The following is a 22,088-nucleotide window of genomic DNA, read 5'->3' as shown; positions in this document are numbered from 1 at the left end:
TTAACAATGCGTTGCATCGATGACGTTGTCCTGACAAAAAAACACCTCCCATTCAGGGTAGTCTGGAATATAAAACCGACCCAAAACTTTACAACAATGTTATTATGAATGGTGCAAAGCGGTGCTTTTTCTGTAGTAGCCGTCATTGCCGTCAGGAAGTCAGTTGTTACTGCCCTAACCTTATGTCAGTCATTGGTGTTTGTTATTTGTGAGAGATGCCCTTCCATTGTCTCATAGAAGTGTTTACCAGTCAATTATCACGTGCCATTTTATGGTTGCAATTTAGTAAGTATGTGACATCTAAAAAGTATAAACGAAATATTTTAATGTGAACAACAAAAATCGCATGTATTTATTTGAATTTATAATTAGTCAAAGTTCAACCGTTTCAGTATCAATTAAAGCCTACCACCTAGTGGTTATATCGTGTATGTGTGCAACCATTAATAAAAATGTTTGAGGCTTACACTGAAATGAAGCATGCAAATCTTAATTACTGAGAACTTCTATGATGATGTGAAAGCATGTGTGGATACAAAGCAGGTCAATGGGTCTGGGGGGTAAAGCAGATGTCTCTGACCATGCAATAGGGGGCCTCATATTAATGTATTGAGGCCTCATCCTTGACTGACCTGAGAGCAAGATGTGGTGTTTAGAATACACTGAGAACAAGGGTGGATGTAACAAATCTAAATCTGTGAATAAATTATAGCAGAATAAGAAATTAAGTATAGGATATCAAAAACATTTTCCACTGGACGACAACAGGCTCATATCAACAGTTTAAAATGATACCAAGCTCAGATTGCCACTTACAGTAGAATTTATATCCACTCAGTTCAGTAACTAGCACTCCTTTTGAAGATAAAAAAAAATCAAGTTTTGTACTAATTTACATGATGTTTTTGAAGAAATTTAGATTCTTATAAAATACAGTGTGTGTACTTACAGTAACTATAAGCATTGCACTGGAATGCAAACCATGTGCACACAATCATAATGTGGCATTGTCTTTTTTAAATTATTGACTATGTATTCAGGTGTGAATGTGAAATGATGGTTTCAGATTGGTCAGATTTGGCTTTTAGGTGAATTTGAACTAGTGGTAACAGCCTGAAATATATGTCACATATACATGTGACCGTGTCCTGAGGGATATCCTCATACTCATCCATGAGTGGTGGTGGGAAAAGTGGTGGGGGTTGTTCTAATAGACAAGATCTGTACCTGAGAAGAGTATAACCCACATACCTGAGAGCAAGGAGCTGGCCTGGATTTATTCTTATTTTTATCTCAGGTGTAGCCCCACTCACATTACAACACAACCTTCATACAAATAACCATTACATATGTTGAACAAAAGGTTTCTGTCCAGCTAACTTTGCCTTGTAGCATGATTTGCAGCTCTAATTTGGGGTTCAAGATTTAAAAAAAAAAAAAGAAAAAGAAGCTATTTCACCATGTTTGTGGATACATTCAAAATGTTACCTCCCTTGATCCTCCACGTGGGGGCAGTGCAGGTCTTTGTATTGACAGTTCAATTTAGCTCTTAGGTAGAAACCTTTCCATTATTTTTAGTCATGTATAAACGTAATTGAGCAATGATCACTATTATTACTACCTTTATTATTTGTATGACATCATTTTAAAAATGATTTCCTCTAATATTTTTATGCGTTTTGCAAGAGGTATTTATACACACTTCAGCTTCCACTTCTTGTTTTTACAATATTTTCCATTATGTGTATTTAAATATTTTTTTTCGGTGCAAATAATTGGACTCTTGGAATTCTGCTTCTAGCAAGGTATACGCTGGATGGGTATGGGTTGTTTGCATTGTTATTGGGTGCTTGGTATTAACAGTTTCCTGTTAATAAATAAAATCATGATTAAGACAGTGAGTAGAGGATTATCTATATTAATGTCTATAATAGATTAAAAATCAAACTACATAAGGCCAAGTGACCAATAATATGAGAATTTTGTCACTTATCCATGCATTGCAGAGAGACTTGCAGAGAGACTGGCACAGCTCATTAGTGAGTCTCTAAGTTTAAGCTTCAGTCAGCTGCTGTCTTAACAGAAAAATTAATGTGTCTCAGATGATGCTGTTTATCATGGGCTAAATGGAGTAAAAACCTGTTCTTGTCTGTGACAGTTAGAGAGGTTTTAGGAACAGGCCCTCAGCATATTGGTGGATATCTCACAAACAAGATCCTCTTAGCGAGGGAACAGCAAGTTCACATTTTGTCTATTTCCATGGAGCCAGTTCACGGTTGGGTATTAATCAACCCTAGTGTCAGGAAAATCTTCTCAAAATTACATAACTTATTTTTCATTTGCCGGACATGTAGGAATTTAAAAATAAAATGAAAATTACATAATAAATTACAAATGATGAATAATTGCCACATTTGCATAACCACTGGAGTTTTACTGTTGTGAATTATAGATTTAGCTTTTATAATAATACCGGTGTCTCTTGTCTGGAATGGAATTTTCCTTTCTCATAACACACAAGCCCGCAAACTCACACAACAAATTAAGTGCTTACCCTGCAAACAGTCATAGCCTTTTGCCTGCAGTGCTTAATTGATTGATTTGAACAGGCAGTAACTACACTGTTTGTTCAAAGCTTGACTCCTTTGCATGAATCCTTTTCAGCAATAACACCAGCTGTAATGCAATTATGGCACCAAAGAGGCCTGTTAAAAACCAGGAGATTATCAAGGCTCCATGGAAGAGAGCCTTGGCTTTCTAGGAAATCTGAGTGCCCACACAGACACTGATGGGTATGAGCTAGTTCTATGGTAATAATCTAGTAGCAGCAGCCTGGGTAAAATGATTGATATGCAAACATTTCGTTTTGCATGACTTTATTCCATTCTATATCTATTAACTGTCCAAATGAATGGGAAAAGGTTGAAGGACAAGGATGTTAGTCACTGACAGTGCAAAGTGCAAGTCATGTACATGTACACTGAAGAGGAGTTCACTATCCGGGACAGTGAACCCTACACTGACTCATGATCCATCTTTCCCACACAGGATTTCATGACTGAATGACCCTAGATATGCTTGACTAAGAAGCATTGTTGATTCAATTAACTTAGAAATGAATTATTATTAGCAGTTGACTAGCCACTTTCTTTTTGGTATTCATGAAGTTGAAAGTTGTTGTTTTTGGGGTTTTTTTCCCACGAAGCTTCTCTGGAATCCAGACTCACATGATGAGAAAATATTTCCTGTCAAATGAAACTTTCATTTTGCACAGGCAACCATACGATAACCGACCTTAATGTGTGCTTAGTATATTTAGCAGGTTTAACAAGAAAGGTTTGTCCCTTTGGAAAAACATCAGATTGAATGATGTTCAGCTTCTGTGACTGACTGTGTTAGATCATCTGTCATATGGAGAAGCATGCTAAGATTAGACGGCAGATGAGCAGGCAGGACATCTGCATCCTGCCACTTCTCCACCAGAGATACTAGCCTGGGAGGTGTCACATCTGTTAGAAGCTATCAGCGGCCCTTTCACGTCATCACAGAGGCTGAGTGGGGCAGAGCAAGCCACTAGGGGACTGCCTTGGAAGGGTTTAACTAAAAGTGGCCTGAAGTCACCCAGGCCTTAAGTTCCTTCAGAAGTCCCTTGTTAGTCATAAATTACATGTTTAGTCCTGGCTGCAGATGTGATCTTTTCAAGAAACATGTTTCTCCTCTGGAGTTAATACATGAGAATTTCTGTTATATAGGAGCCAGAATAGCCTTTATCACTGATTTCTGCTTAACATGATACGTTATCTTTTATGCAGCATATGATGAAAACAGAGACGGTTGTGTTCATTGTGTTTCATGGAAATTTGCCTGATGTTTGCTGTTAAGAAGGATTCGACTTGTTTGAGCTGAGTAATATTACTCAAGAACAATAATGCATGTTTTTTGGGGTAAACCTAAGCTTTCTCAAGAACCAAAGAACCAGTTCAGACAGTGACTGAATAATGTATACCAATGGCTCACCATGACACTGTGCAGAGGGAGATATACAGTACCAGTAGATTCAAAATGCATTTACTGGTACTTCAATATAAAAAAAATTGAGGGGGATAAAAACTGTCTATCTCTAAAAAACTACAGTCGACCCTACAGAGGAAAACATGTATTTCTCTCATTCTCTACCTGTTGTTGTTGAGATGAGCTGAGTATGGAACTGCAGGAGAGCCAGGGAGTGTGGAAGTGTGCGTTGACTGAATGTAAATTAATAAATAAGATATTTTCATTACATTAGAGGCTCAGGAACTTCTGCATCTTTAATAGTTATAATATTCTGCTGACTGTGAGGAGATGTACAGGCCTTAAGACGAATAAGACTATGAGATAATCTTCACTTTCCATATATTTAAAGAAAAAAATGTACATTTATCAATATATTGTATTTGCTGACACTTTTAATAGCTTTGCCTTTTGTAAGACTTCTGTAAGCCCTCAGTGATTAACCTTTTCTAAAAAGTGGGGTTATTGATAACTTCACATACTGTATGTCACAAAAGCAAAAAAAATCACTATCTCTGGGAAAAGGAAGAATTCATACACATTAGACTTTGAAGGTGAAGGTGAAGTATATATGTATGTTTCTTTTTTTTCTTTAAATTAAGATATTATAAAGATAACAAATTTGACATGTTGATGTAAGACACGGCTCTTTACATGCCTTAAACAGCAAGTTACATTTAATAGATGAGGACACAATCAAAACAATGACCTCATTGATGCTTTTCATACTGCCATAATTATATATTTTAAATTGGCACAAAGTTCGTTCCGTTGACAATCCATTGCAATGGGAAGATATTGAACAAATTTGTCAGATAAATACACTCAAACACATAAAATCATTAAAGGGCAAAAATTAAATCATGGCATTAAAACTTAAACATTAAAATAACCATTACTTGTAATTCTTATATAAGATGATAATGTGAATGGATATCAAAAGATCAACAGCATCCTATTTGCACAAGATAATAAGATTTTTTCCTTATTTGTGAAATTGGTTGCTGGCTTTTCAAGGGTCGAAGGGACAATAAACAATCAATCAGAAAAAGGATATGTTTGTGTGGGATGATATTGTTGGGTTGTGAAATGATTCATTTTTCAGAACTCATAAATGTGAGGTGTCATAGCCTTCCCCAGTGACTCACATGGTAAACACTTGGGCTTCATAATGCCCTACAAACTCAAATCTGGGTCACATATGCTCTGCAAGTTTCAGCAGTATGTGATGCTCAAAGTCATACTAGAAATTAGAAGCACTAAATAATTGTTAAAATGTCTGAAAAGATCATCATCACTACAGCTCATGTCACTACAGCTACTCTTTAATTAGGTCTTCACTGTCTGTCTCACAGTGGTGGCCTCTCTGCCGTGGTGGCTAATGAGAATTTGTCTCTACAGTGTTTACCAGGTGTGGATGGTGTGAAGGGATCAATTGCTGAGTCTATCCTTTGATGAGAACATATAGCTGTGAAAATATACTGTAAATCAGCCTGGTTTAGAAGAGCAAGGAGATAAAAACAACTCCCTTTATGAGAAAAGACGATAACATTTTGACAACTACATCAAGAGTCAACATAAAACAATCCTGATTTGTGCTTTTAAAAGGCAATACACCTCTGATTCTTTGCAGATGAATCAACTACTACACATCATGAACACAGTATGTAATCTGCTGATGCTGTTCATCATGGGTGTCTACATAATCCCTCCATTTGCAGGGGGACGATAAGCTACTAAATAAATACTACAGTGGTCATAACCAATATTAACTCACTCTCACAACTTATCAGTTGTCAAACATCAAGCAAGCCTATTGCAAAATCAGTTAAGTTGCCAGACTATTGAGGTGGGTGATTGAGGCCTGATAGCGCAGGAATATGGGTCAATGAAGGGGGGAAAAAAGATGGGTCAGACTGGGTTTGTATTTGCAGAGCCACAGTATTGCTCTATGTAACTCATGCCTATTTGTTGCTATTTGCATTATGTTGATACCCATTGCAAAGAGAGATAGGCTACTGCATGAGTGCATGTTAACAGCTACATTTGAGAGGCAGTAGTCTGTTGCGCAGAATATGTGGTAGATAGTAGACAGGAAGCAGTATTGCTTACAGCTGTCAATATGTTTTCCCCTATATGCCATTAGTCTAATTTCACATATGTGCAAGAAGGAAGAATATCCAACTAGAAAAACATGACCTGAATACAACTCTTGACTGATATAGAATAGACATATATATTAGGACTCATTGCAGCCCATTAGACCATATTTGTGCCAATCACGCACACTATTGTTTACACAGGTTGCCACAGGTTCACTACATACACGCCACATGCTGTGGCACAATTGTAGACATAGGAGGTTGAATTTAGGAATAGATGCTTAAGGTTGCTAGGTAGTGGGATGTGAAGCATTAATTCCCAGCTATCACAGGTCAGGTTTGTTTGCGCTGTGTATTAATGGAGTGTCTGTGGCCTATTTTGTGGGAAATATAGGTTATCAGGGGTTCCATTTAAAAGGGAGTCCACGTGTCTTACGTTAATCACAGGGTAATAAAACATGTTAAACGGGAAAAGAAGTTCATATAAGGCCTTGATGACAGAATAGGTCAGAGTTTAAGTATTTCCTCTGGTGTCCCATGATGGTTAGATATGACCTCTGAATTCTATAATTTGGCCAGAGGGGAGTAAACATGGTAGAGGGTGAAACTTGAGGCAATACAGTCATCTTTCCACCTAATTTTGTTGTGAGAGAAGTGAAATAAGAGTGAAATCTTCAGCAAGATTCTGAGATCTTCCTGGGATCACCACATTTTGACACAACTTTACAATAAAATAAAATGAAAAGAAAATAAAGAATCCAGCACTACAGTTTCTTTAGTATTTTCCTGACAACTCAGCATCCAATTATCAAAAAATAGATACATAGATATATGAAATAAAAAAATTACAAGACTATAGTGTTTTATGATATTTTTTCTGCTTTATTATCTATAACATTTATTTATGCATAAAAGAAAGTGTGATTGTGAAATTTTTCAACACGCTTTGAAACAGTGGTGTTGACATTCTGTCATGTTGTAATTCTCTAAATGTTTGTTATGAGCACATATAGCTAATGAAGCCTATTTGAAGCAGTGCCATTCAACGTTTACAGATATTTGTATAAAACAAATATACAACAATTTTACAGCACTTCGTGTATACAACTTGAGTCTGCAATCACCAACACACCAGGGGGACTAAAGGTTTTAAAAAATAATAATAATAATAATTTAAATAAAAACTTAAATAATATCTTGTAAAGCTTAAAGTGGGCATACGTTTTAACAGCTTTTTGTTTGTACATTCAGATATGGAAAAAATGTATTGTTTGATATGGAAAGTCACCTGAGAAATGTATGGCTTTTTGCTTATTGCTAATTTGGGTTTGTGAATATAAAATTTGATCAAAATAGTAAGCAAATGAATTAAATAGAACTGCGAACAGAGATTGCTGTCATATTCACCGAATCCAAACAACACCTTTTCCCCCAAAGTCATAAAATGAGGGTAGATATGATCAGCAATCAATTAGTGGCCTATTTGAAGCGTGTCGGTGACGTCATCTTGTGGTGCATGACGTAAACTATCTGCGCCGCGAAGCAGGGAGCGTGATGGCGGTGGCTCAACCAAAGCTAGAGAAAGAGGGCGATGATTGCTCTCTGCTGCCTTTAGTCCACGATATTATCAAATGGTGAGATTACAGACTGGTTCATGTGTGTTACATGTTCATTCGCGGCGCTGTGGCAGCCGCTTTACATGTCGTAAACGGGTGAAGATACTGAGCGTGTTGTTAGCTGAAGCTAACATTAGCTATCGCAGCTACGTTAGAGTAACTAGAAAAGAGACGTTAAATGTCCAAAATAGCAATATACACGAATAACATATCATATATTCATCTTTGTCTCTATCTTTTTAAGCATGGACAAGGACAGCCAGGATGTCCACCAAGAACTGGCCAAGCTGAAGGCGAAGATCCAGGAGGCTCGGGAGCAGATCTCCAACATGCCCGGGATAGACAGCAGTCCGCCGGAGCAGCAGCAGCAGCTGGCCACGCTGCGGGAGCAGGTCCGCACCAAGAACCAGCTGCTGCAGAAATATAAAAGCCTGTGTATGTTCGACGTGCCAAAAGCATCGTGAAACTGCAGACTGGATTACTGCACCGACCGCAGGGAGCTCATAGACATTCAAGGTGCAGGAGGGACTTTTTGTTTACATCCTCAGCTGTGGAGCTTGGACGTTAAAAACAGGAATGATTTGTCTTCCTCCACTGCATTGCAAGGTGTTTTTGAACGTCAGACAATGTCCTTAATTTTTATTGTGTTTCAAATCTAGTTATGCATTATTTGTATAAATTGCAGTGTGTTTTTTCCAATGTTTCACTTTTCTCAACTTAAGCTATATTTTGTAATTAAATGAAGAATAGACTGACAACTGATTGACTTGATGCTTTTTTTGTAACTTGCAGTAGTATGCATTGATTTAAGTCATTGGCCTTGATCATTAGTGAAGCATCTTTAATCCAGTAAGTCACAACTTCCATTTGTATGCAAAGCCATTATTCATTCTGTTTGTTACTATAGACTAAAGGAGGAACTGTGTTTATTCAGAATCCAGTGATTGAATGGTGGAAGAAATGTACCCATACTCCGCACTAGCAGTAGAAGACTGGAATAATATTTTCAACTCAGTCTGAGGATAGCTGTGTTAAAACTATAGACATACAGTGTGTGAGATGTGTTGAGGGACTCTGAAGGGCTCTCGGTTACATATGTTGCAATTCTAACATGCAGTATGGTAGTTTTTCTGCTTGTGGATTGCTGGATAACCAATATAGTGAAATGTACTCTATTTCAGCATTCTGAACAAATGGAGGGCATTATCTAAGGACTGTTGCACAATAAGATGTGCAATGTTTAAGACACCATTAACTCACTCAAAAAGTGTCTTTCTTGTTCCTTTAGTTGGATGTTTGAGCTTCGCTGTGCAGACTGATGTATGTGCAGAGTTTGACACTAGAAGGCTGTTTTCACATTCATCTGCTGAAGGTGGAAAGTTTCTCCTTGCTCACCTTCAGTTTAAGGGGTATACCTACAATCATGATTTGTTACATCAGAAGTTCGTGGCCAATCAAGGTCCAATATGAAACGTAAAAACGTGTGATATGGAAACACGTAGCCTCCAGTGTACTGACAATTGACTTTACACTCAGAAGGAGACATCTTGTGTCCAGCAGTGAAACTTTTGAAATGAACAATATTCAATATTCTTAGATTCTGGATTTTTCAGTGAGGGAGAAAGTGAAGATGTAATTTGAAGGAACTTTTTTTTGTGGGAAAATCATATCAGACACAATTTATTATCCCAAGCAGAGGAGTCATGTCTGGAGGGGATCTTTACAAGGAAAGAGAAGAGGAAGACAGACTATGAATGTAACAAGTGTTTTTATTTTCTCTTTTATGTAAAAGTTGACATACAGTAGACATAATAAATACACATTCAGGATCAGATTTGTTCATAATGCCACATACATTCAAGTTCCACCAAGTTTGAAAAAAATTCCAAAATGTAAACAATTTTTTCTCAAGTGCCGCTTTTAGTAAGTTTTAGTAGCAGATTTTACAACATTTTCAGAGCATCGACTGCATTACTACACAGGGAGAGACTTAATGATCTCAGCCCCGTGTGTTCTGCACTGTTTGGATCTCAACGTATGTCGCCTGAGGCACTGAAGTCTACAGTGTATGCAGAACGGCTGGCCACCGCTTCATCTCTGGAAAGTCTCACAGAAAGTCTTTGCAGGCTGGCTGATAAAAGTGTCAGCATATGACGCAGCCTTTCTCTTTCGCTTGGCTGCCTCCCACGGCTTTCTCTTTTATGTACATCAAGTCACTGTGCACGCTCGGTCTCCGCGCAAACGGCGCCACAATCCCATACGCGTTCCCGTCTTTGCATTTCTTGTTTCTGAAGGACTTTCTGTGCAGAACCTCGCAGTACTGCAGCGAAACTTTGCAGTGACGGTCGGGGCTCATTTCGTTGGGCAGCTTGGCCATAGTAAAAAGAGTCTGAAACATCTGGTCTACGTTGGTGTTCTTCTTTGCTGAGATTTCAAAGTACGCGCAGTGCTCGTCTCCACCAACCAGCTGCTCGATCTCGTCCTCCTGCACCTCACGATAAAAGTCACTGTCGCACTTGTTGCCGCAGATGACCAGCGGGACGTTCACGTTCTCCTTGGTTTTGTTTCGCAGGCAGGACTTGGTTTCAAATATCTGGCGTTTCAGGCGCCGAACCTCCTCGAAGGAGTCTCTGTTGTCTAGGCTGAATACCAAGATGAACACATCACCTGGAAAACACAAGGAGAGACACGTTCAATGCCAAGTACTAATAATATATTAGCAGTAGACAATGAAGTCTGCAAATATCTGCATCATACACCAGAGGTGGTTTTAAAGCTCAACTCACCGGTAAGAATTGAGAGTCTCCTCATTGCAGGGAAGGGATGGTTTCCAGATGTGTCCAAAATGTCCAACTGGTAAACGTCTCCCTTGATGCTGTAGAATTTCCTATGAAAGTCCTCAATAGTAGGTGTGTACTGGTCATCAAACCTCTCGTTCAGAAACCGAGAAATGATGGCTGTCTTCCCAACTTTAGTGGAGCCCAGAATCACCATCCTGTAGCAGTTCTTGGCCGGTATGTCGAACTCATTCTCTGACGGTGACATTTTCTTAATCATATTTGCAGCAGATGCACCCGATAAGGTATGGTGCTGTAAGCAGGAGGTGGGTTTTAAATCCTTTCTGTGATGTGAGGGGTCTAACCTCTCTCTGTCTCTGAAGCCAGAATGGAGCAGGCTGGGGGAATTTATAGGGGGAAGTTTGCCGCGCCTCCCCGATGCGTCATGCATCATCCTCCAGCTTGGGGAGCAGGAGCAGACCCGAAATTATAATGTTACTATGGCTGGTTTTGTGCGTCAGTTCTGTCCACCCCTCTTCAACAGAAAAACGGTGGAAATATGGGCTTGTTTTCAACATAACCCTTAATTGTCACTATGATATTTCCATGCGTAATTACCACCAATTAACTGTCTATGAAATGGTTATAATGTCATTTTAATTTTTAAAATCTTAAACAGGCTATATAATTTATCAGTTTGCGCACAACTGAGGCAGTGTGTGCATTATATTAAACCAAACCGTGCACTATCTCAAATTAATTTCTTATGTGCATGCACCTAATGAGCGTATACTCAGGGGGTTTTGTCGCTGAGGGAGCACAGGCACAAGTCAAGCAATAGTCAAATTACTTTCGATAATCATGCGTTTTCTCAAGCATCAGTAAACAGACGCTCCCCGAGGAAAAATCAGCTGGAATATGAGGTTAGGGAACGGAGAGGGACACAGCGGTTCCCATACGCATCATTTTAAAGGGGTCAAAGTGTGTTTTTTGCTTTTAGAGTCCTCATATCGAGTGTTTGGATTGGATCTGGATACATGTTTTCCTACATGCATGACTTTATCTGTCAGCCTATTCGGACTCTCTATATTTAATTGATATATTATGTGCATATTTATTATTATTGTAGTTTCATTATTTAATTAAAAAGATTGTTCATTTTCACTCCAACCTTGTGACACAATCCACAGGAAAACTGAAGTCTCACAGAGGTTAATTGTAGGGTTCAAGAAGATTTTTAATGGATTTATCCACCTTCTAAAAATACAAACTCGTAATCTCTGCCAGGTATCACTGTCAGATCATCATAGATGCAAGCAATAATGTACAAACGTCACAATGAAAAGAAAGACACACAACTGAAGAACAGCTGGGTGTAACTGCTGCCTGGGAGCCATCCAATCCAATTTGTATTGACTTTCTCATATGTGTTAATCGAGGTACCCTACAGACTGTCTAAAGATAGAGCCCGGTGTTTGTGACTCAAACTCGGCTCATCCACTTTACCACCTTAACCACTTGTCACCTTTAAATTATCTTCTCACCTGGGGACCCATGGAGAGGGAGAAGATGACTTCTGAAAAAGAAAGTCTACTTGTGAATGATTCAGGTGTGGTGCTGTCAATTGTCAGTATCAGCATTAACTGTAACATTTACTGTGTAAACAATATATATAACATACATATTATTTTCATATTGGTTCTTGCATTTGCTGTTGTTTCATCATACATACTCTGTTTTTATGTACAGTATCAGTCAAAAGTTTGGACAAAACTTCCCATTCACTTGAATGAGAAAGTGTATCCAAACTTTTGACAGGTGAAAACAGACAAATGAAGAGAGATAGTACAATATAATGCAAGAGATAATATCAATCAGTTAAACTTGTATCATCACTGGATTAAGTTGAAGTATTAGCATCTATATATTACACAATATCAACAACAGTTATAAGAAAAAACTTAGTTTCTGTCTTAGTATTTATTTACTGTGATTTCTGGTGCAACAAAACTCGCCAACACTGATGACCTTTTTTAGCACTCTGTAGGGCATCAGGGATGAAATCAGATAGGTGTACTTAAGCCTGGCTGTTCAAGGCTTGAGCGATGGGTTTGTGTAACCAGGGTGGAGTGGACCACTGCTACACCCTTGACTATTGGTCAGTAATTAAGCCAGTGTGTTCCCAGCGATGCGTATAACAGGACACGTGCAGAATGGCTCGTCCTACAACGCACTGCCATAACACTGCCTGCACAAAAACATAAATGTTCTCAGCTATAGGGGAACGCATCCTCACGTATCTCTGTGAGTTTTAGATTGTTGTTGTCAAGATCAATCAATTAATCAAAAGTACTTTTTTTATTATTGTTATGAGATAATTGAGGATTTTTCCTCATGTATTAGTTAAGTAGCTACAGCACAGATTGAAGCCACTCTGTACCTATGTGCCCAGAGAGGTTAATTTTTTTGGATTAAAATAGAAATTTGACACGTTATTCCATTTCTTGGTAACAACTCGCATAGAATAGGTCATGGTCAGATCTTATCCAGCAAATGGTTTTTTATTTGTTTGGTCAGAGGAAGAGAAACATCAACATTTTCTCTGTCAATTATCTTGAACCTCAGGGGCAAATACACAAACCCTGGCTGCTCACCTGTAAACCAGCTCATGGTCAGTTCTAGAAAACACACACACACAGGCATAATATCTTTGTCTGTGTGCATCCTCACTCTTGTCTCTAGTCTTGAACCGTGTTTGTGTCCCAGCCTGTTTGCCGCCTGTTCTGTTACATAGCTGGACCTCAACACATGCACTGTCCTGGCAACGGGGCCCTCAAGCAGAGTAAACACACCAGCTGCAGCCCACTCAGGTTATGGCCAATCATACACATTAGACTAATTTCCTTCTCAGCCATGTTTGCCTTCATCAATTAGTAAAGAGGACACCAAAGCCTGGAAAAAAAGGATACTGCTGCCCTCTGTCAGGACTCAACGCTTCACAGCTGATGTGAAAACAAAATTGTTTTTTGATTAAACCAGTGACTGACCCAGTGCCAATAAACTTGTATCTTAGATGTTGTCTCAGTTTTCTGTATAGGCACACCAAAGCACCAAAGTTTTATTGTCAAAGAACCAATCCAGTTAAAAAAAAGGTGAGACAGGAACAGGGATTGTCTCTTTATTTTTGTCAATAAAAATATCATAAAGGCTGATGACGCAACTGCGGCAGACTGTGGAGACGCAGTCTAGGAGATATGACCTGTCTTTTTGTTGAGAGAAGCTTCAGAGATTTTTATAATGTTTTTTGTGGTTTTACCTCATTTGCAGGTTTATGGATGAAACATTATGTGGCTGAAGCACGAAAAACACCAGTGACATATTTGGTATTAAAGCACATGTGCTAGAAATCTGATCGGAGACAGAACTGTTACATTTTTTGCATCGTGTTATCACCCCCATTCCTTGTGTGTAACGTGCTTGATGCATCATCAGTTAGTGAGAAGTCTAATTAAAAGTAAGCAAGAGTATATGTGCATGTGTGTGTGTGTACAAGTTAGCGACAATCCACATTGATTTACATGGCTTTAGGCTCCTGGGAATGCTTTTGGCAAAAGAGGCAGTGAAGCTCACAATTCCAGTGTATTTCATGAATTTATTCCAAGACCAAAAACTACTGCAGAATTTCCTTGTTTTCCAGAGTAACTATTTATAAGTCATGAACAGGCCATGTGACTATGAGGCAGCGATAAATGTAGATGCTCCCTACAATACCCTCCACAATTCTTTGCTTCACTTAATACCGTAACTCTTATTCTAACACAGTCCATACTACACTATATACTATACAATACTATACTATACTATGCTATACTATTAATGGCATTTTCATTTTTTTCACTTTCTTCTGCAGAGATTTACAAAATTTCATACACAATACATTTGAAGAAGCCTTAAAAAGTTAAATATTGTTTTTTTAAAAATCCAATAATTGGTTTATTTGGCCTAAACTGTGATATGTTTTGAACACGTTTGTGCCATTCCAAAGCCCAAAAATTCCTAGAAAGGATATTGGAATTCTTTGAAATCCCATAGTGTGAGTCCGGGAACAAGCAGAGAATTACATCAAATATGTATTTGACGTAACTGATGGTAGGACTCAGTCTTGGACGTTAATTCAGTGTGCAGTTATTGTTTCATTGGAACTATTTTTAAATTTAGAGGCTTGTGCAGCCTTGAGGGAGGTTTTCACTCCCTGAGTGCTTTCTAGTTATAGTACATTTACTGTGCAGCATGAGTTTTTGCTTGGTGAGAACACAAGACAAGGTAATATGACACAGTCTCTGCCCTTACAGGATGTCTGCTACAAAACTCCAATCAATCATCCGTGTTTGGGAAACTTAATTCTCTACATGCGCCGGCTTGCAACTAAATAGATGCAAAAATGCAAAAAAGTCAACTTTACCACCCTGGATGGAGCCAAAGAGCCAGATACCTCATCTGTAACAACAAAGAATTTGTTCAAACAATCAGGTTTCTCTCTACAGAATCAATATTGTTTAGTTTAATTCAGTGAGATCAAATCTGCCAGTGTGGAAAGATAAATCTTGATGAATTCAGTCGTCTGGGTGCAGGAGAGGTCATCTGATCTTATGTGTTGAAGGTTAAGAATGGGTCATGCTGTGTTTAGATGGCGTGAGACTCGGGGCTGTTGCGTGTCAGGCTAGGCCATCTTGCAAGGAAAGTGTTGAATGAAGCATGAGCCTGCGGTTTCCAATACAAAGGCTTCAGATTTCAGAGCCAATCAGAGTTCTGGCTTCAGTCCAGCTTTAGTCTGCCGACCACCTGTATGTTTTGATAAACCAACAATCTGTCAGCTCTGTTTTTATCTGTGACATGCAAGCTGATGTCGGCCCCTGGGCATGACGTAGAACATGAGGCTATGTGAAACAAACATCACTTTGTATGGTTTTATGCCAGCCGTGCACAAGTAGGGTGACACCTGTGTTTTTATTATTGTATGTGCCTGGCCTGTTTTAGTGATTTCATCTCCCTCTAGAGATGAAATTGTGGAAACAGAATATTCTGGAAACAAAACTGGAATATTTTGAATGTTTGATGCATCGATGCGATTTTAGACTTTTAAGAGATGAAGTCTGAACAGGTTGTACTTTCAGATGTCCAACCGCTGTCTCTGAGTGACCAAAATTGTGGCATTGGTTAATAACCTCTCATTGCACAGACTGTGGCTCAGAGGGTTCTCCTTGTCTGACCTGGGATTCATCTGGCCAAGTGGCTATTTACCTAATGAACTGTGAAAGATGAGATCGCACATACAAAAACATCTTATTATTATGTGACCTGAAGACCTGAGCTTACCTCGCAATGTTGGGAGGATCAATCAGATCAATAAACATGCTTCTGTCTTGAAGCAAACTGAAGGACACGCAGGCAAAAAGTTGGGGATTTGGTGGCACCATTGAGCACTAACAAATTCAGGGAGTGTAGTTTTCATTATTTTAGTTCATAATATATCTTTAAACAAATCTTATTATTTAAGACAAGCAAGATAATAACTACCATAATAAGTTTTGATTTCTTAGATAAATCATGTGTTTTCTTTTTATTTCATCAAAATGAAACTTTACACAAATTTAAAGGGTCATAACTTAAATAACTTTTCATTAATTCTGTTCTTTTTCGTCATTTTTCTTTATTTATTTCTATGAATAAATGCAATTTATAGAAGGATTCAGAAAAATTAAGAATCCTTAAAAGCTTATAGTCTTGGAGAGTTCTGTGATAACAAATAAGGGTCAAATAAGACCTCTCACATAATACACAGTACATGTTGTTTTAAGGTAGTTGTTTGACCTTTAATTCAGAGCTGTATGTCATAGATAAGCTCATCTGTTTCCTTATGAGTCTGTAGACAAAGGAGCTCAGTGAAAAGCACTTTTGGAAAATTGGCGGTAGTTGATTTACTGTTTCCATGAGGCATTCTGCAGACTTGTGTCAGAGGTAATGGTTAGTTCCAAGTCTGTGTTACTTCACTGAGCAGTGTAGCTGGTAAATGTGACCACCACTGAGTGATCTTATAAATGCTTAACCTTAGACGTCAGTGAGCTGCTGCCCTTTGCAGTTCTGTTTACGTAACTCTAATAGCTTCACGTAGAGAAAAAAAAAGAGAGAGAGAGAGAGAGAGGAGGTAAGAAATTAAAGAGAGTAAGTCTTTGGTGAGGATTGATATTTTTAATTCCACCTCACACACCTGCATGTACGCATATTTAATACTAAATATTAAAAACATCAGTTGCACCACCCTCCAGGCAGTTTTTTCAACATTTAAACTCTCCCCCTGCCAGTTACCCTTCCCTCCTTCCAACAAATATTACATTAAAAAAATTACATAAAATGAAATGTCTAAGATAAAGAAGATAAATGATATTAAGACTCAAATATTCTTAGTAAAAAGTAGGACAGATATGGTTTGTATGAAGAAATCTATGTACAAATCTAAATTTCACAGCCTGTGAAAGTGCTGACTGCAGTGACGCCTAATTAACGCTGAATCAGCTGATAAGCAGGCCTCCAAAGGTGTGCGTCAAGGCTGCATTATACAGTTCCTCATGGTTGAATGCACACCTTGTTGTGATTAATCCTATTTATCACTTGCTACATGCAACATTACATTTACACAATATAAAACACACAAAAAGATAGATCATGATGAAATATTTAACCATGATAATAATTATATTTACAATATTACAAACAAAATCCTGAATGAGTTAAAAATTGGTTTCAGATTTCACCTGATAAGTGATCTGCATATGCCCTAAATATTTGGAAGCAGGGCATGCACAATTCTTTTATTTTGCATTGCTATTTGTATAGTGGCCAGTATACAATAAATACAAGATAAGCTTTATTTGTCATAGTTTTCTTATTCATTGTTGCTCTTTCAAAATCCCCAGAGGTCTGGGATCAATCACATCTCTCTCATGCCTTTTTTTTGAAAAAAAAAATGCCTTTGATACTCAGAAGTGACACAGCATCAACCACAGCTAGACGTCTGGGTTTGCATATGATGTGTGAGATAAACTGAAAAGATTTTACTGACATTTCTTGCAAGAGGGAACATCTCTCCAGGTGCTGTGACTAAGGTCAACAAAGAAAGATTTCATAACACAAGATGAGCCACAGAAAATCATATGCACACACACACTGCACAGATGGCCTGTACTGCCCATTTTCTCCCTGTTTTTGTTTACATCTACGCTGTGTAACCAACACTCGTTCTGACTCAGTGTGATGCCAATCCCACCAACTGCTGGGAGGGTTAGCGCTCAGTGGCCAGCACGGACATTCCTACTGTTCAGCTAACAAGGGATATATGCACGTTCTTTTCAAATAATTACATAGGCAGCATGCACAGGCATGCTCACTACACCGGTACAGTGGCCTTCAAGTTGGACACATGATTCAGCCTTCATAATGAGCTCTGATCTGTGTATGTGTTTGTCTTTCTCCGTGTTGATTTGCTTAGACAATTTTTGATTTTGATTAGACATGTACAATAAACAGGAAGGTGCCTCGTGGATCCCAAAGCATACACAGATATAATTAGAAACACAAACACCCCACACACACCAACAGTGAAGGACATTTTTTCTAATCTGAAACATTTGGTGTACTGAAACAAGTGTGCTGTGCAGGCAGTAGAAGTAGCAACCTTCAAAAGGTTGCAGGTCAAATACTATGAAAGCCATAAATAAACCGTATCTGTTTCCTCAATAGAACAACAGTGTATCCACAGATTTTACAATGAGGAAAAATGTCACAGTATACAGATATGTCATACAAAGTTCCATCAAAACACAACAGGCAGAAATGCATACAGCAAGAAAAGGCACTCCATTCAGGGAAAGTAGACTAGAGTCTTAAGAGTTATAACAACAACACCATCCTGACCTTTACCAAATATTAGAAAAAAGCCTGACTGGTGTTTCCACTCCATTACTTTGTTTAAATCACTATTCTGTAAAAATCTTGTGTCATGGAAACTGATTGAAAAGCTTGAGCTATAAATAATCCTAGGACTGAAAAATCCACTGTATGTTAGCTTGATTTCTTAAGCCCCCTCAGGAGGTTTTGACCTTAGTGGGCTAATACAAAATTGATGGATAAAATACACTGTCTCATCTAATTCTACTTTCACATAACTGTATGCTCCAGTGTTCATGTGATCAGCATGTCAAATTCATCATGCAAGGTTACAAGGACAAATACTCTAATTATGAAAGAGCTATGTATATGAATTAATAAAAAATAGTACATTACCAGAGGCTTTTGTACTTACTGTACATACTTCTCATGAGGGGAGCATTCATAAAGGTTTTGCTACATGAGTGGCTTCAAAGTGTATTGAAAGGTTCAATATATATATATATATATACATAGGGAATATATACAGGAATTGTGCTCAGGACAACTTGACATCACATGAAGAGGAGCCAATTGAACCATTCAATATGCCTTGAGGCCATTCATGTAGCAAAATCTTATAACTCATATGACCTTTCACGTTTCATGTGGCTTGATAGCAGTACATGTTAGTTTGCTGCTGTATGTGTCAAATCTTAGATAAAGTAAGTAATATACTACTGGAGACCAATTTCAGTTCAATTCGATTGGGATCTTCTGGAAAATCAAGGTTAGATAGCTATAAACCTTTTTTTCTCAAGAACTTCATCAACATTTCATCATTTAACAGAAGCATTTTCACTGTTGAAACAGTATCAGTGGCTGCTGTGGGAAGGTGAGTATGCTTGCAGTGAGACTTCCTCTCAGCTCTTGGTTGCTATCCAGCTAATTAGTCCACACCTAGCAAAGCTTGTTTCCTGCTGTTCACAGCCAGACTCTTCACCTTTGTACCTCCCTTTGTACCACCGGCAGTGCAAGGTCTCCGGTGAAGCAATACTGCTTCCTTATCCGATGCTGTCCTTTCCCCATCCAAATGGGGTCCTGCCAAATGTCATTCAATAAATCATTTTATATTCATGGTTTTTGGTTGCAATGCCCAATGACTAAACTGAAGTTTAGCTTAAGTTGGTGTAGACAAAAGCTCATATTTTCCATTAAGGCCAGTGTCAAATATACATAATGTCCCATAGTAATTGGTTCTTAGAATTCAGAGTAAATAATGGCTGGGACTGAAATTTGCAGGCTGCAAATTGGAACGCCTATGTACTGTTTTCTATTTTTAAATGAAACTATGGTTATGTATTTTTCTTTGTTTTATTTTTTTAGTGTGTTATCTAAAATATGCCCACATTATTTTTTTCATGTTTCAAAAGGAAAATAAAAAACATAAACTTTGGGGCTTAAAATTGTAAAATGCTTTAGTTTAAAAGTGCCATATAAATGCAACCATATACCAAATATATATGAAAAATTATAAGCCTCTTGTCTAGAACACAGTGACTACACAAAGCAGGTTAATTATATTTTGCCTAAAGCCACCAGTCTCCAATGACTACTACTACTCTACTACTCTGCTACTATGGATTATTCCCTTGCCTCAATTTTGTGGCAAGAATTAGATTGCACTGATGTCACTGCTCAATAATGTTACGGTGCAGACAAACAGGAATAAGAAAGTCTTTGATGTCACTGTGAACAGATGGTGAGGTACTGGAACAGAAAGGGCAAACCTGCTCCGGCAACAGAATAACATTAACAATCTGGCGAACAAGAAGGGGTGAAAAGTTTTATATTTATAGCAAAGAGCTAACGACTGAACTAAGAATAGCTGTGCAGAAAGATGACTAATGGCCAGGTGAGTGGCAGAGGTGGGAAAACCAAACAGTGGGAGTTTGTGGACAGGTACCTGAGGGGGGGAGGGGGATGACTCAGATGTTATCCTAACAGATAATTTGATAAAGATAAGATTTATGAAGGGATATGCACAATGAGAACACAAGCTTAAAGCACCTGAAAACTGACGACTTAATATGCAACAATCAAAGTTAATGTCTGAAAAGAAAACACTTCTAGTATTATTATTAAGAGTTTAACCCTCAAAAATTCTGCTAACCTGCTTCATTAGGTGTGGTTTAATCAGATTTGATTGTCTTTTTCAAACCGTAAAACTATTTTAGAGTCAACTTTAATGACTTGATTATGGAGATATTCTGCATACTGTCATGCTGCCCCATCATTAATTCAGCCGCACACTCATCATTGTTCTCTGTATCACAAGGTTGGATGGACTTCCTTACAGACAAGAAGAAATAAAGCTCATCTTTAAAGCTCTACTGTTGAAGCTTCCTCACATCTCTTCTCTCATTTAAATCTTATAACTACAGTAAACTACCCAGGTACCACTTAACCTTAGATATCTCATATGTATGCACTAATCCTGGCAGAACTGGTTTCAGGTATTATGTACCTTTCAAATGGAATGAAACTCAAACTGGAGTCTTTCATCCCCCTTGGAGATTTTAAAGCTGTATTATCTGATGTTTTTTATGACTACTTTAACTATTTTTTCTTAATTCTTTGTTGATGGTGACTGCCTAGTCTTAGTCATGTTATTTTTGTTTGCTGATTGTGTGCTTGTCTGATTATGAATATTTCATGTTCTCAGGTCTCTCTTGAAAAAGAGATCTCAATCTCAATGAGACTACCTGATTAAATAAAGATTAGATTAAAAAAAATGTCAGTGGCCTGGAAACATAAACAAACAACCCCACAATTGTTATCAAATTTTGATTAAAATCTTGCTGAAATCCTGATTCATTCACATGACTATGTGACATCACAGTGCCACTGCGCCATTGTTTGAAGCTGGACAGACCAGAAAGAAAATTTTGATATTGAATTTTTGACATTTCTGATGTTGATCTTCGTGTTGACTTCCTACCTAATGATCCTTGATATAATTTTCTAATTAAAACAATGCTTATATTCTGTTATTGTATTTACCCAACTTAGTAAGTCTCCAACCAAAAAAACATTCTTCAGAAACTAAATGTGCTGTTTAAAATCAAAATCAAATTTGCAACCCTGATTCCAAAATGTTTAGTGAATTAATTAAAGCTTGTAATCACTCAAAGAGGTGAATGTCAGAAAAGTAAAGATCAGATCATTTCTCAGAAAGAAATGAGAGTGTTAATTGAAGTGTTCTTATATGCCCTCAGTATAAGTTAGGTAATAGAAAGTAGAAAGTGTGCCTGGGTGAGCATAAATGATGGAAATAGACTATTATGATGTTGCAAATATAATCACATGTACTTATCTGGGTTGACCACTGAACATTTTAAGAATCAGTTCACAGAGTTTAAATCATACATAGCCGACTGTTTCCACAAAATAGTCTGTCTGGATGAATTCAGGTAAAAGTGATTATGAGTGCTTGTAAGTACACTGCAATCATAAAGGAGAACTTTCAACCATTTTTCCTGGAGACACAGGTCCCTTTATAACTGATTTTACTGATAAGTGATACCTTGCACTGTAATTTGAGGATTTCATCCAGTTTG

General features: G+C 37.9%; 2 protein-coding genes across 2 annotated transcripts; one reads left to right on the top strand and one right to left on the bottom strand.

Moving 5' to 3' along the window:
• The first annotated feature begins 7,642 nt into the window (after positions 1–7,642).
• On the top strand, positions 7,643–8,526 carry med9 (mediator complex subunit 9). The gene is made up of 2 exons (XM_044331261.1): positions 7,643–7,786; positions 8,013–8,526. Exons 1-2 carry the CDS (start codon positions 7,707–7,709, stop codon positions 8,230–8,232), a joined length of 300 nt encoding a protein of 99 aa, XP_044187196.1. The 5' UTR covers positions 7,643–7,706; the 3' UTR covers positions 8,233–8,526.
• Positions 8,527–9,480: 954 nt separating this feature from the next.
• Positions 9,481–10,965, bottom strand: LOC122966888 (dexamethasone-induced Ras-related protein 1-like). The gene is made up of 2 exons (XM_044331260.1): positions 10,555–10,965; positions 9,481–10,435 (listed from the first exon to the last, which is right to left on the bottom strand). The coding sequence occupies exons 1-2, from the start codon at positions 10,823–10,825 to the stop codon at positions 9,912–9,914; spliced, it is 795 nt and encodes a 264-aa protein (XP_044187195.1). The 5' UTR covers positions 10,826–10,965; the 3' UTR covers positions 9,481–9,911.
• Positions 10,966–22,088: the final 11,123 nt, after the last annotated feature.

Source organism: Thunnus albacares, chromosome 17 (genome assembly GCF_914725855.1).
Source record: "Thunnus albacares chromosome 17, fThuAlb1.1, whole genome shotgun sequence".
Taxonomy (NCBI): Eukaryota; Metazoa; Chordata; class Actinopteri; order Scombriformes; family Scombridae; genus Thunnus; species Thunnus albacares.
Note: the sequence above shows the minus strand (reverse complement) of the source record. Positions and strands in the feature narration are given on the sequence as shown.

Bases quoted from the DNA above. Each gene is read 5' to 3' on its own strand.
- med9 (XM_044331261.1), top strand. From the start codon at position 7,707: ATGGCGGTGGCTCAACCAAAGCTAGAGAAAGAGGGCGATGATTGCTCT. The intron at 7,787-8,012 runs GTGAGATTACAG...TATCTTTTTAAG, and splicing joins GTCCACGATATTATCAAATG to CATGGACAAGGACAGCCAGG.
- LOC122966888 (XM_044331260.1), bottom strand. From the start codon at position 10,825: ATGATTAAGAAAATGTCACCGTCAGAGAATGAGTTCGACATACCGGCC. The intron at 10,436-10,554 runs GTGAGTTGAGCT...TGTGTTTTCCAG, and splicing joins GAGACTCTCAATTCTTACCG to GTGATGTGTTCATCTTGGTA.